Source organism: Arachis hypogaea, chromosome 1 (genome assembly GCF_003086295.3).
Source record: "Arachis hypogaea cultivar Tifrunner chromosome 1, arahy.Tifrunner.gnm2.J5K5, whole genome shotgun sequence".
In the NCBI taxonomy this organism is placed as follows: Eukaryota; Viridiplantae; Streptophyta; class Magnoliopsida; order Fabales; family Fabaceae; genus Arachis; species Arachis hypogaea.
The window spans coordinates 111,746,320-111,760,725 of NC_092036.1; the positions used below are offsets into that span (position 1 = coordinate 111,746,320).

The 14,406-nt window shown below is 40.5% G+C and overlaps 2 protein-coding genes across 2 annotated transcripts; both read left to right on the top strand.

The window, feature by feature from the left end:
- The first annotated feature begins 6,354 nt into the window (after positions 1–6,354).
- Positions 6,355–7,878, top strand: LOC112710554 (uncharacterized). Its single transcript, XM_025762824.3, has 2 exons — positions 6,355–6,899; positions 7,178–7,878. Exons 1-2 carry the CDS (start codon positions 6,758–6,760, stop codon positions 7,747–7,749), a joined length of 714 nt encoding a protein of 237 aa, XP_025618609.1. The 5' UTR covers positions 6,355–6,757; the 3' UTR covers positions 7,750–7,878.
- A 228-nt stretch (positions 7,879–8,106) lies between these two features.
- On the top strand, positions 8,107–13,530 carry LOC112710547 (protein QUIRKY). Its single transcript, XM_025762817.3, has one exon. The coding sequence runs from the start codon at positions 10,202–10,204 to the stop codon at positions 13,370–13,372; it is 3,171 nt and encodes a 1,056-aa protein (XP_025618602.1). The 5' UTR covers positions 8,107–10,201; the 3' UTR covers positions 13,373–13,530.
- Positions 13,531–14,406: the final 876 nt, after the last annotated feature.

The following is a 14,406-nucleotide window of genomic DNA, read 5'->3' on the forward strand; positions in this document are numbered from 1 at the left end:
TTGTAGATAGGTACCAAGGTGCTCTTTCTCCACTCATCTGGCATCTTCTTTGACCTTAAAATCTCATTAAAAAATTTGGTTATCCAACTGATGCCTTTTTTTCAAGGCCCTTCCAAACTTCAATAAAAATATTATCGGGTCCTACTGCCCTGCCATTTTTCATCCGCTTTAGAGTCTCTTTTATCTTGAAGTCTTCAATCCTTCAAGAGTAGTTGAAGTTTTGATCTTCTTCCCTCGTGCATAATCGACCAAGGTTTAGAAGAGTCTTCTGTCTTTTATTGAATAACTCGTAGAAGTAGCTCTTTCACCTTTCATTGATCTTCTTATCTTGAGTCAAAATCTCTCTATCTTTATTCTTTATGCACTTAACCTGATCTAAGTATCCCGTTCTTCTTTCACAGTTTTTTACGATTTTATAGATATATTTTTCTCCTTCCTTCGTACCTAAAAGTTGAGGATAAAATTGATTCAAGTTAAACGTTAAGAATTATTTTAAAAAATTTCGAAAACATTAGAGATAATAAACATATTTTACCAAAATATTAATTTTTGAATGTTTGAAGTTTTTAGTTATATTTTACAATTTTATTGAGGTTATGTTTTAAATTCTAAATCTTAAAATTATGGGTAAAGGATAAATAGGTCCCTGAACTTTTAATTCATGGACATTTAACTCCCTCGGGAATGGAAAATATGAAACGATCCCTGATCTCTCAAAACGCCGTACAAATTGGTCCTTCCGTTCAATCTGCTCTCTAATGTCAAACGGAAAGGTCTGATATGACATCCATGTGGCGATAACAGAGTGATGTATCTGTTACGGGGTAGGTTGAAATGTTGACATTCAAATGGAGGACAACTAGGTCCTTCTGCTCTGCCTCCAAAACGATGACGTTTTGGAAGGTGCCCTAATTCTCCAAATTGGTCCTAAACACCATCACACTTGTATAGTTAGGGGTTTGTTGCGTCTAGGGCGTCTATGGCCAGTGACAAAGGTTCTTCAAGCACCCAATGAGTCCAATTGATGTCTCACATTCGTTGCATGGGGGCTGGAGACAAGAAGGACGACATTGTTCCGATGTGCAGGTGTGGCGTGTATGTTGTACTGTACAAGTCCAGGATGCTAACTAACCCTAACCGGTTGTTTCTTGGGTGCCCTTTCTTCAAGGTAACATGGTTCTGTGAAGTTTGAGGATGGTTCATGTGTTTAGCTGAATTTTGATTTTGTTGTTGATGTTGCAGTTGAAAAATCTATCCCACTGCAAGTACTTTGTCTGGCTTGATGATTATTGGGTTATTATTGTATGTTTGATAGTAATTTGTGCTGCTGTTGTTGTTATTAGGTGTTATTAGATGTTGAGCATCGCTCTTGTGAGGAACAATTGACATAATATAGTTATGTTTATCTTTTGATGAATGATAATATGTTGTTGTTGTAACATTATGTCTTTAAATGTCTATATATAATATCATGTTGATGGTCCGGGTATGTAAAATTCATTAAACTAGTTGGATCATTAAACATTGAACCATAAGATAAGTTTAAAGGGTTACAATCCTAACAAAATATGATAAGCAGTATCATAACAGGTCACAACCTGAGCATCATAATTTTTCCAAAAAGATACTACATTGCATAACAAAGGAAAATAAGTTTGTCCAATTTTTTACATCAGCTATGACTGACTTCCTAAGATAGCAACATCATTTCTTGGAACTGTTGACTCCTGGGGTGGGGATGAACCGAAACATTCTTTTAGTTCCAGTACTTGCTGTAGCCAGAGTCTCATCAGATGGTCCTTCAGTTGCTTCTGCACTTGGCTACTATGATCCTTGAACATGTTGTTTGCGATCATCCTTCCTTCTAATTAGTTGTTTTGATCGCAAGATTCTGTTGGATGGCCTTGCTGGAACTCTGGCTGGAGGTTTGAATGGAACATGGTCTTGCCTCGCAGGGACTGCAGAAACAGGCAGATATGCAGCTTCTAGAGTAGCTTGTTGTTGGACCATATCTGGAGTTGTGGTAGTTGCAGAATGGTCCTGGTTGGTTGGAATAAATGAATTATGCTCTTCACCCTGAAATGAAGAAAGACGGTAAAGTCATCAAACAAATTTAAAAACTACAAATAGGTCCTTTAACACTTTTAAAATTGACAACTAAATCCTTCAATATTTTATCGAGGGGATAAAAAGATCCTTAGTCGAGTCAAGTACTTCTGCCTCAGATGCTGATTGTGAAAGTGGCAGAACCACAAAAGAAAGGTTGTCATGGGTCTTTTTCTTTGGTTTCCTGGTCTTAGGTTTCCCATTTTTATTAGATGGCGCACCCTTGCAAGTCTTATAGTTATGCCCTGTTTGACCACACTTGTTGCAGGTCACATAGAAACTCCTCTTCAAAGTTTCACCTTCAATAACAGTTTCTGCTGGGTCTTTCTGCCTATTATGGACCTTTGGACGACCGATTGGTCTCTTGATAATAGGTGCAGCAGGCCTTGTCTGATCAGTCCATGTCCAGAATTCTTCACTAGTAACAGACTGGATAAAGTGCTCGTAAGTTTTCTTCAGAGATTCCATGCATAACCATGGATGCACATAATCTTCCATGTTGTCATGCCTTTTTCTGATTGCTGCAACTGCATGAGTACATGGCATTCATTTTCCAAAAAATCCAACAAATTCGTAACAGGCATGCATGAAAGGATAACAATTAGGCAAATACAATTTCACGTAATAATAATAATACCAGCAGGCAGGCAAAGACAATAAAAAACAAGTAGAGAAACATAAGTGTACACTGACCGGTTAGTTGCCATCTGTTACATGTGCATGTATGCTTGATCAGGTCCACATCCAACTTAGATCCCATGTATGTGACCTCAAATCGCATGCGCTCGTTATCACCAATCCACTCCACAATCTATTTGTTACTCGCCTTGACAAGCCGCTTCAACCTTTTCTCTTGAACTGGTGCAAGCTTTTCGTGATGGCAGTCTATTAGTCTCTTGTGCTGAACCATACGCCTCATGAGGTAGCAGCGCACTTCCTCGCACATTGTGAGTATAGGGTTGCACCTATACTTGACAATATTGGAATTGAAAGACTCGCACATATTGTTAGTAAGGTTGTCCACTTTTAGACCATGACTGAAGTAGGCCCTTACCCATGTTGCAGAATCAAATTTTATCAGGTATGACCAGGCATCCTGATTAACTTCCTTCAGCCTCTCCATTGTTGCCTTGAACTCAGGCACAGTCGTATATTTTGCATAGTCCCACACAATTTTCCTGATGTATAAGTCCTTCAAACGATTGATGAAGTTCTTCCACATGTGCATGACACAATTCCACAAATGTACATTTGGCATTATCTCTTTCAATGCAGGCATCAGACCTTAACAGAGATTGATTCGAGAAGGGTTTTCATCAAATTGCAAGATAGATATTTAAATTAAGTAGAGAAAGTCACTTACTAACCTTTTACTGGTCGGACATAAAACTTCAACCATGTTGTTGCACATCTCTAATGTCCTTTTGTAGTAGGCTCAGAAACCACTTCCATGACTCCTTTGATTCAAACCTGGCCACAGCATAAGCAATCACATAAAACTGGTTGTTAGCGTCCTGTGCCACAGCAGACAGTAATTGGCCTCCATGATAGGTCTTGAGGAATGCTCCATCCAAAAGAATCAAAGGCCTGCATCCACTCTTAAATCCCATCTTGCAGGCATCGAAACATATATACATTTTTTCGAATGTTGGGGTGCTTGTGGTTGGGGAATAACATGTAGCAAGGCAGTAGACCTTGGATTGCTTCTATATATCTCCATTAGATAGTCTATCATCTTCCTATGCTGTTCTATCTCGTTGCTCATGATCCTGTCTTTGGCTTCCCTCACAGCTCTATAAACCATTTTAGGATGTAGAACTAGATCGAACTCTTCTCTTAAAAAATCAATAGCCTCATATGTGTTCATGTGGGGATGGGTGGTCATCCTTTTCTCCACTTTTTTGCTGACCCAGTGTTAGTCAGTTGCATTGCTTCTCAGATCTTTTGCACACGTATGTTCACTCATATATGTTTTCACTTGGAAACATTATAGTTGTTTATTATAAGAGAGATGGGCAATCCATGGACAATCCTCACCCTTGCAGCCAACTCTAACCCTTTCTTTGTCATTTTTAATCCATACCAACTCTCTCCCCCCAGGAATAAATGAATCCTTCACAACCTCCTTGAACTTCTCTATTGTATTGTGCCTAGCTCAAATCTACCTTCTCCAAAGCCATACTGTTTATCAAACTCAGGCCAGTGTGGTTTGTTCCCTTGATCCTCCGATGAGACAGGGGTATGCAGCTCCTCAGACTCACACTCAAACACAATGTCCTCATCTTCTGTGTCTATATCACTGACATACTCTGCAATGACTGACCTCATGTTAGGCTCTTGAGCAGGCCTAGATCTATTGGACTGTCTTCCTGGCCTACTTGTGTTGGACTGTTTAGCAGGCCTAGTAGACCTTGAGGAACCTTCTCCAAATGAGCCCACTCTTCTTGCTTTAAATCTCTGCCTTTTAGACTCATGTGTTGCTTGTTTTTTTGGCTTCTCCTTAGGTTCAACCCCTTTCATCGACGATGGAGACACTTGTTACCTCTTCCCTTTGTCAGCTCTAACCCTTATGCCCTCATCATCTTCATCACTCTCACTCCCACTTTCATAACCAGTTGGTGGTGGTTTATATAGCTCATCTTCCTCACTGCAATCGCTATCATCATCAGTAGATAAGTCATCAAACTTCTCCAAGTCATTTGGATCGACTTCTTCCTTAACCTCGTCATTTTTCTCACAATCATCATCTGCGATCTCAGGTTGGTCAACATGATGGTAAAAAAAAATTGTAAAACTCTTCATATCTTTATTCCTCAAATTAGCCTGTCGCATTTGGTTGATCCCTGCATCCCCCCTCAGTACATACAACCCTGACTCCATATCTTTACTTTTTGGATCATACTAGTAAGCCTCCTTATACGATTGATATCTTAGTCCTTTGAACATCGTGACCAAATCTCCAAAATTGACAAAATCCAAGTCCATCGGAGAAAACTTCTCAACTTGACTATGCAGATATACTAACTCACCGGTAGGTGCCTTGAAAATTTATCCCCATGATAGAACACGGGAATACCAAATACATCAACCATCTGCAAAATTTTCAATCCACAACACAACACAAAACCAACCCTTATTATCAAAATCTCCAGAACCTCTCTAAACAATACCTGACAAATGACTAACCCCATAACTAATCACCTACAACAGTCACTTACAGTCCCTATCAGTCCCATCCTATGACATTGATAACAAAGAACGGGCATAAGCACAACAAATTTGAATAATGTACTTATCGCTCTCCACGGCAGATGCAGTATAACCACAAAGCTTCAATGGAACTGCTTTACAGAACAGCAAGGACGACAACACGGAGACGAAGCGTTGTATTTTTTGGAGGGAAAAGGTTAGTGATAGGGCTTCCTGCAATTGTTTGTGACTGATATGGGCAGCATTGGCATATCTCATACGAACCATTGCAAAACGTTGTCCGAAATGACGTCATCTTAGTGTCCAAGGACCACAACGTCCCATTACTTTCTCCAGTCGATCACGTCAGCCCCGTTCACACCATCCTGGAGACATGTACCCATTACTATGCCACATAAGCGCCAGGTAATTCGAATCTATAACGTGTTGCAAAGCAGATTAAATGGAAGGACTAATTTGTAAGGCGTTTTGAGAGGTTAGGGATCATTTCGTATTTTCTATTCTTAAGGAAATTAATTGTCCACGAATTAAAAGCTCAGGACCTATCTGTCCTTTACCCTAAAATTATTACGTAATTCCTTTTGCCAATTGAGATAATATTTAGTAAGAAAGCAACAATATTATTACCTGTAACCGTGTTAAAAAAAAAAAACTAAAAACTTACAAAAATGCTCTTTTGATTGTTTGGCGGGATGTTGTTCGTATGTTTCAAATTTCCTATTTGTTACAAAAGAAAATACATTGAATTAGATGTAAGATAAGTTATATTAAGAGTTAGTTTAAGAATTTTATATAACTTTTTAGAATTTGGATACATCAAAGTCTATTTTATCTGAGTATAAAATGAGTTTATTTTCTCATAAATAAATTTGTCAGTGTTTTAAATATTAGTGGGTAGAAATAATAGTTTAATCATAAAAAAATAAAAAAATATTAACCAGATATATGGTAAAACTATACTACATATTTGGGTATTAGAAGATTCAAAAGGATTATATGAACCATAATATAAGGTTTAAAAATGAGTTAGCGTGTTATGAAGTATGAACTAAACTCCGCCGAAAGAGGGTATAGCCTGGAAATAAGCAAAGCAAGGAATAGTGTGCCTTTGCACATGCTATGCTACAACGCTACAAATAGTGTGCCTATCCAAATTCACAGGTTCCTGAAGCTTAAGTTTGGAATAACATTAATGTTCAAGCAAGCAAAGCAAGCTAATTAAGGCGCCCAATGAACTTGATCAACAGGGAAAGAAACTACGCAAATGGTAGCCACAGCAAGCAATTTATCTCATATAACATAACAAATTGTCAAATATATAGCTTCTGCAAGTTCCAAACAAATTGTCTGAAATTACCATTACTAAACTTGTTGCTCCTGAACATCAAATTCTTGAAATTTAAAGCAGAGTCATAATCATATTATAGTTTGATAATTGCGAATGGCAAGCACAAGGAGCAGCGCAAGAGTTGGAGCAGGAGCAAGAACAAGCTCATCACGAGGTCCTGTCGTTGAAGAGATCGTGCCCAGTTCTGGTTGGACAGAGGATTCTGCAGGACATTATCTCTTGGTGGATCTTCCAGGTACTTCACCAAACACCCCCAAATGCATTTGAACATTGAAGAAATAGAATATGCATATATGAATATGAATGAATATGAATGTAGAAGAATAAACAAACTCCATAGTAAGAGAAAGTGAATCTATTTTATTTAAGTGCTTGGTTATATCCTTATTTTTGTTTTCTTGCTTCATTTGTTCACGTAAGAATCATTTAGTTACATTCACGAGACTTCTTGTAGAAAGAACTGGTGCTCAATTTTCCATTTTTGGTTTTTAACTTTTTATCTTGTCTCTTCAGAATTCAAGAAGGAAGAGGTGAAACTTCAGATTGATAGCTATGGTCGTATAATTGTTAAAGGAGAAAGGCACCCAAATGAGCGGAAACGAGTCCGATTTCATTTGACCTTTCCGGTGCCGGTGGATTCCGATACTGATAAAGTAGCCGGAAGATTCGATGCTGGAATCCTTTACGTGACTGTCCCCAAAGTGAACAAAGAAAGTGAGGCTGTGAAAGCAGCAAACGGAACCGTTGAAAGAGCAGAAGAAAACAAAAGGCAAGAGCAAGCTGCAAATGGCAATGCTGAAAGAGAAGAACAACATGAACGCCAAGAACCCATTGTTGATGATGATAATGTGGGGAGAGATCGCATCCAAGAAGACAGTAACAGGGAGAAGGAAGTAAAAAGAATTGAGAATGCACAAATTGGGGAGTTTTCTGAAGGAATGTTAAGGAAGTGGGAGCATGAGCCTATGGTAAGAAGTGTAGTTGAGGTTTTCAGGAAAAACAAAGGAATTGTTATAACTGCTGTTATAGCATTTTCCTTGGGGATTTTAATATCTCGCAAGTTTCAATCCTCTGCACCATCTTAATGTATATACCCACTACTTCAGGTCATGGATCTTAATTTGTATATTATATCAAAATATAAAACGAAGTATCACTATCATGTACTTAAACAACAATAATATAATGTCCCCTTTATTCTTCTTTATTTCCAACGTTAATATCTACAAACAGGAGTTATGTCATGATCCATTATCAGTCAGAAGGATATATAGAATGAGTATGGGGGAAACTTTGGTGGCGTTAATTGGGACAGGTTCAAGGCCACATCTCTGTATGCTCTGTATCTCCATCACAATTTTTCATTCATTGATTCAGTATCAAGTTATCCGGCATTAACTTATGGATGAAAGAAACACAAAATTGCTGCTGCTCAAATCTAAACACCAATTTATAGCAATATATCAATGTCAAGTATTTCAACTTTGCGGCTCAAATCTAAACACTATTTTACACCAAATCCAAACTAATTTAGTCACCCAAAATAATCCAAACTCATTTTAACAAGAAGAATCAAAAGATAGCATAAAAATAAGTGCATCTAATCAAGACAATCTTAAGCAGTATACAATCAAAATAAGGTTATTTCCTAGGAAACTTTCTTCTCATTAGTTCCTTCTCCAACACCTCCTTTGCATATGATTCTCTAAAATATAGTGCTCATCAATCTTCATTGACCTCATTCAGTACCCTGATCCAAATTATGCCAAATCGGAAACCACCATATATCAAAATTTACTTTTATCTTACAGCAGGATCAGATTCTGCAACTATCCACCAATTTGAAAAGATCAAAAGACCACAGTATAGTGATGCGGGATTGGGAAGCTTCTTTGGAATCTGTGCTATAAAGTTGTGAGTCATGGCCATCAGTCCTATCTTCTAACTTGTGAGTGTTCATAGAATATGAGGAAATTAAAAAAAAAAATTCCCTTCCCGATGTTAAAAGAGAGGCACTTTGCTTGAAGAACCTAAACTGTTTAGGTCTCTCTTAATACCATAAACTATTTTCTTTATATTCCCGCCTTTCTTAAGATATATTAATGTTATAGCATCACTCCCCGAACATTCCAAATCTATTATACACTAGTAGAGGAAAGATAAGCATTATATATTATTATTATAATACATCATAGGTCAATTTTGAAATGCTGAAAACAGAAGAGCTTGTTGAACACAAGTGGGATATATGGAAGTTGCAGTGGTAACTTGTGGGAGGTGGAGGAACACTAGTTTAAGCGATGGACGACAGTGCTTAAGACCTTATTAGATGTTGACAAACGATGCATGGGAAGGAATAACGGAACCAAAGGGGAGATAAAGGCGATGCTTTGTCCTAGCACTTTATTCAAAATGTAGGTGCTTTTTGACAAAAGGGAAGGCCCCACGGTTGGGACGCGGAATCAAGTGCCTTCCCTTTTAGCTTCCATTGATTTGGTTATTGTCTACGTAGCCCTATTTCTAAGGAGGATTACATGCCCATGTTCATATACATGAATATGTTCAAACAAAGTTTCAAATGTTTTGAATAATCATGGGGATATGGCTTGGTATACATCTATGATTCCTTTTAAAAACATTATTTTGTATTTTCTAAGCTAATAGCATTTTTGCAAATAGGACTATAGGAGATTCAAAGGGTGATAAAGAGAGCAAAAGTAAAGTTTCTCTCTAGTAGGCATCACCTACTTCTCATTGAAGGGAAAGCTAAGACAAAAAATTATGTGTGAAAAAATTATATTGGCATACAGCAAAAATAGAAGATATTTAATGAAAAAAAAAATCCAACATTCAATTCTATAGTATGAAAGTTTAATCATTCAACTTATGTAAGTAAAACGAAATGTTATTATCATTATCGCAAGTACACATGTGGATTTAGCAGTTTTATGTCTCTTAAACCTAGATATAGAAATTTAGAATAAAGACTTTTCACAATTGGTATTTTGTTGCAACAGCAAAAGAGAGATCAAAGAATCAAGAATAGAAAAAAGGGAGGTGCTTGGGTCATTCTCACAAGTCAGGGAATAAAATAAGATAAAAAAATATCAATAAACAAATCTAAAACATATATTCTCACAAAAAAATCATTTAAGAAGAAGTAACGCTGAGGTGGATAACGAACATGTAGTGGAGGAAGAGAGAAAGAAGAAGGAAGGAAAAAAAGTTGGAAAGAAAAACCTTCGCGAGAGAGCATGGAATCTTAATCTGCCCACTGTCATCACAACCATCTCCAAAATCGAAATTCCGAATTCCGAATATAAAAAATAAGAATAAAAAAGAAAATAATAAAAAAAATTAAAAAAGGCACACCATAACACCAAAAACAAACCTTTGTTTGTTTTCAATTTTCATTTTCCCAAACCCAAACACCCCATCATCAAAACAATAGTACCACTCACCGCCATCAACGGCCACAGTGTCTTTCTCTGTGTGTGAGAGAGAAATACATCATTCCAAGGCCAACAAGATGAGACCATGACGACGCCATTAAACCTTCAGCAGCAGCAGCATCAGCAGCTACAGCAGGCGGCGAGAACCGTGAGGAGGGTGGTGGTGGAGGTTGTTGACGCTCGCAACCTTCTTCCGAAAGATGGACAAGGTAGTTCGAGCCCTTACGTGGTTGCGGACTTCGACGGCCAGAGGAAAAGAACCACCACCCGGTTCAAGGAGCTGAATCCGGTTTGGAACGAGCCCATGGAGTTCATAGTCTCCGACCCGGAGAACATGGAGTTCGAGGAGCTCGAAGTTGAGGTCTACAACGACAGAAAGTTTGGTAACGCTAGTGGGAAGAAGAACCATTTCCTTGGAAGGGTGAAGCTGTACGGAACACAGTTCGCGAGGAGAGGGGAAGAAGGCCTTGTTTACTTCACTTTGGAGAAGAAGAGTGTGTTCAGTTGGGTAAGAGGTGAAATCGGACTCAAGATTTATTACTATGACGAGTTGTTGCCTGAGGATGATAGGCCGCCGCAGGTTCCGCCACCTGAGGAGGGTGGACCGCCGCCGGAGCAGGAGCAAGAGAGGGGGAGACCGCATGGGGTAACGATTGTGGAGGAAGGGAGGGTTTTTGAAGGTCCAGGAACAATGGAACCGCCGCAGATGCATCCACATTGTATGCCTTTTCCTGAACCACAGCCTCACTCGCCGCGTGTGGTGGTGGTGGAGTCTCCGCCGCCAGTTGTTCACGTTCATCACGATCCGCCACAGGGGACGGAGATTGGCGGTGGAGGTACTGGTTCTGGTGGTCCGCCGGAGATGATGCAGTACCCTCCTCCCGTAGGCCCGGCGGCGGCGGAGGTAAGGAGGATGCAGGCGGTGAAAGGGGAGAGAGTGAGAATTCTAAAGAAACCAAACGGCGCCGGCGATTACTCTCCGAAGGTTATTCCGACGAAGCAACACGGCGGCGTTGAGTCCGAACGTGTTCACCCTTACGATCTGGTGGAACCAATGCAGTACTTGTACGTCAGAATCGTGAAAGCTCGAGGGTTAGCACCAAGCGAGGGTCCGTACGTTAAGGTTCGAACGTCAAGTCACTACGTGAAGTCGAAACCAGCGAGTTACCGTCCCAACGAATCCAACGACTCGCCCGAGTGGAATCAGGTCTTTGCCTTGAGCTGCAACAAAACTGATGCTAACACCGCCACATTGGAGATCTCAGTTTGGGACTCACCGTCGGAGAATTTCCTCGGCGGCGTTTGCTTTGATCTCTCCGATGTGCCAGTTCGTGACCCTCCCGATAGCCCACTTGCTCCGCAGTGGTACCGTCTAGACGGTGTTGCCGCCGATCAGATTCCGGGAAGAGTTTCCGGCGACATTCAGCTTTCTGTTTGGATTGGAACTCAATCTGACGATGCGTTCGCTGAAGCTTGGATCTCAGATGCGCCATACGTGGCTCACACGCGCTCAAAGGTATACCAATCGCCAAAGCTTTGGTACCTGCGCGTGACTGTAATCGAAGCTCAAGACCTAAGCATTGCTCCAAATCTGCCACCATTAACGGCTCCAGAAGTTAGAGTGAAGGTGCAGTTAGGGTTTCAGTCAGGTAGAACAAGGCGAGGGAGCATGAACCACCATAGCCTGTCGTTCCACTGGAACGAAGACCTTCTCTTCGTCGCCGGTGAGCCTCTAGAAGATTCCATGATTCTACTTGTTGAAGACCGGACGAGCAAGGAACCTGCACTCTTAGGCCACGTCGTGATTCCATTGACATCAATCGAGCAGCGAATCGACGAGCGCCACGTGCCTGCGAAATGGTTCCCCTTAGAAGGAGGTGGAGGTGGTGGATCCTACTGCGGGCGAGTTCACCTCCGTCTCTGCCTAGAAGGTGGCTATCACGTGCTCGACGAGGCCGCTCACGTGTGCAGCGATTTCCGCCCCACTGCGAAGCAGCTCTGGAAACCACCGATCGGAATCTTGGAGCTGGGAATCCTCGGCGCCCGCGGCCTCCTTCCGATGAAAACAAAGGGCCCAGGGAAGGGCTCGACCGATGCTTACTGTGTAGCCAAGTATGGCAAGAAATGGGTCCGAACCCGCACCGTAACGGACTCGTTGGATCCACGTTGGAATGAACAGTACACATGGCAGGTCTATGACCCCTGTACCGTTCTAACCATTGGAGTCTTTGACAACTGGCGCATGTTCGCTGACGTGGCAGAGGACAAGCCAGACTGCCGCATAGGGAAGGTACGCATACGAGTATCTACGCTGGAGAGCAACAGGATCTACACAAACTCATACCCACTATTAGTCCTCACACGAAGCGGGCTCAAGAAAATGGGTGAAATCGAGTTAGCCGTCCGGTTCGCCTGCCCATCATTGTTGCCCGACACGTGTGCCGTCTACGGGCAGCCTCTTCTCCCCAGAATGCACTACCTCCGCCCCCTTGGCGTGGCGCAGCAGGAGGCCCTCCGAGGTGCCGCAACGAAGATGGTAGCGCAGTGGCTGGCGCGGTCGGAGCCGCCGCTGGGGCACGAGGTAGTACGTTACATGCTTGACGCAGACTCGCACGCATGGAGCATGAGGAAGAGTAAGGCCAATTGGTTCAGAATCGTTGCGGTTTTGGCTTGGGCCGTTGGGCTTGCAAAATGGTTAGATGACATAAGAAGGTGGAGGAACCCAATAACAACGGTTCTGCTTCACGTTTTGTATTTGGTTCTTGTTTGGTACCCTGATTTGGTTGTCCCAACCGGGTTCTTATACGTGGTTCTTATTGGAATTTGGTATTACCGCTTCAGACCAAAGATACCAGCCGGGATGGATACCCGGTTGAGCCAGTCGGAAGCGGTTGACCCTGATGAGCTTGACGAGGAATTTGATACTATGCCGAGTTCGAAGCCCGCAGAGGTGATTCGGGTTCGCTATGATCGGTTGAGGATGCTTGCGGCCCGGGTCCAAACGGTTTTGGGCGATTTTGCTACCCAAGGGGAGAGGGTTCAGGCCCTTGTGAGTTGGAGGGACCCACGGGCGACAAAGCTGTTCATTGGGGTGTGCCTTGTTATTACTATAATACTGTATACGGTGCCGCCCAAGATGGTTGCGGTGGCGTTGGGTTTTTACTTTTTGAGACACCCAATGTTCAGGGATCCCATGCCGCCGGCGAGTTTGAACTTTTTCCGGCGACTTCCCAGCTTGTCTGATCGGTTGATGTAGATGATCCAAATTCAACAGACTAGAATTTTTCTTTTTCTTTGTTTTATTATAGTTTTTTATTATTTTTTTAATTTCTCTATATTAAGTGACAATTTTTTGTTAGAGAAGAACATTTATTTAATATATATTGGAATAGGGATGAATTGATGGGTGACAAATTTTTTTTATTATTATTATTTTAGAGTTGAAAAAGTTGTGAAGCTCAAGAAGGAGGAGTGAAAAAAGAAGTGGAAAGTTACTGGCTGTCATCATTTATTTTTTGCTGTAATGAAATTGATTTAATACTTGTACTAGGAGTAGGAGTAACTATGGTAGTACTATTCAATGCTCGAAATAAGAGAAAGGCACAAAAGAGGGAGCAGAGTGTGCGGAAATTTTTTGGCTGCATGCCTTAATTAGTGGTGGGGAGACTCTAATGAGGGCACATGTTATGTAACTTCAATTAAAAGTAAATTGTTACATGTGTAATTTCAATTAGCTACTTAGTGATTTTAATTTACACATCATTGTTATTTTTTTTTTCATGGCTTTACTTCTATGTTGTCAAATTCTGACTTTAAATTGTTAGGGTGGAAATAAAAAGGTAGAAATCTTTGGAGTGCATAGTATGGCTTGTTCCGAATCCATCCAAATGGAAAAGTAAAGGGAATGAATGCATAGCATAGCGTAGGCTTAGACAGCCACATGACACCTGCAAATTGTAAACCTAAAATTCAAACCAAGGCTCTGCATTCATCAGCTTTTGAGGCATAAGTATGTCCGTCTTTACAGAGGATGGAGTGAGTGACTATGAAGGATTATTAAAATTAAAAATAATTTTTTTATATTTTAATAATATTAGAAGTATTATTAAATAATAAAAAATATTATTTTAATTTTAATAATATTTTTAAAAATATTATAATTATTGTAACTACTATAATATAGAGATACTACAATGACTCTGATAATAAACCTCAAAACAAAAATTAATTAATTAAGTTCATAGAGAGAGTATAGTCAATAGTGGCCGTGCTTTTAATTTGGGCCACAAA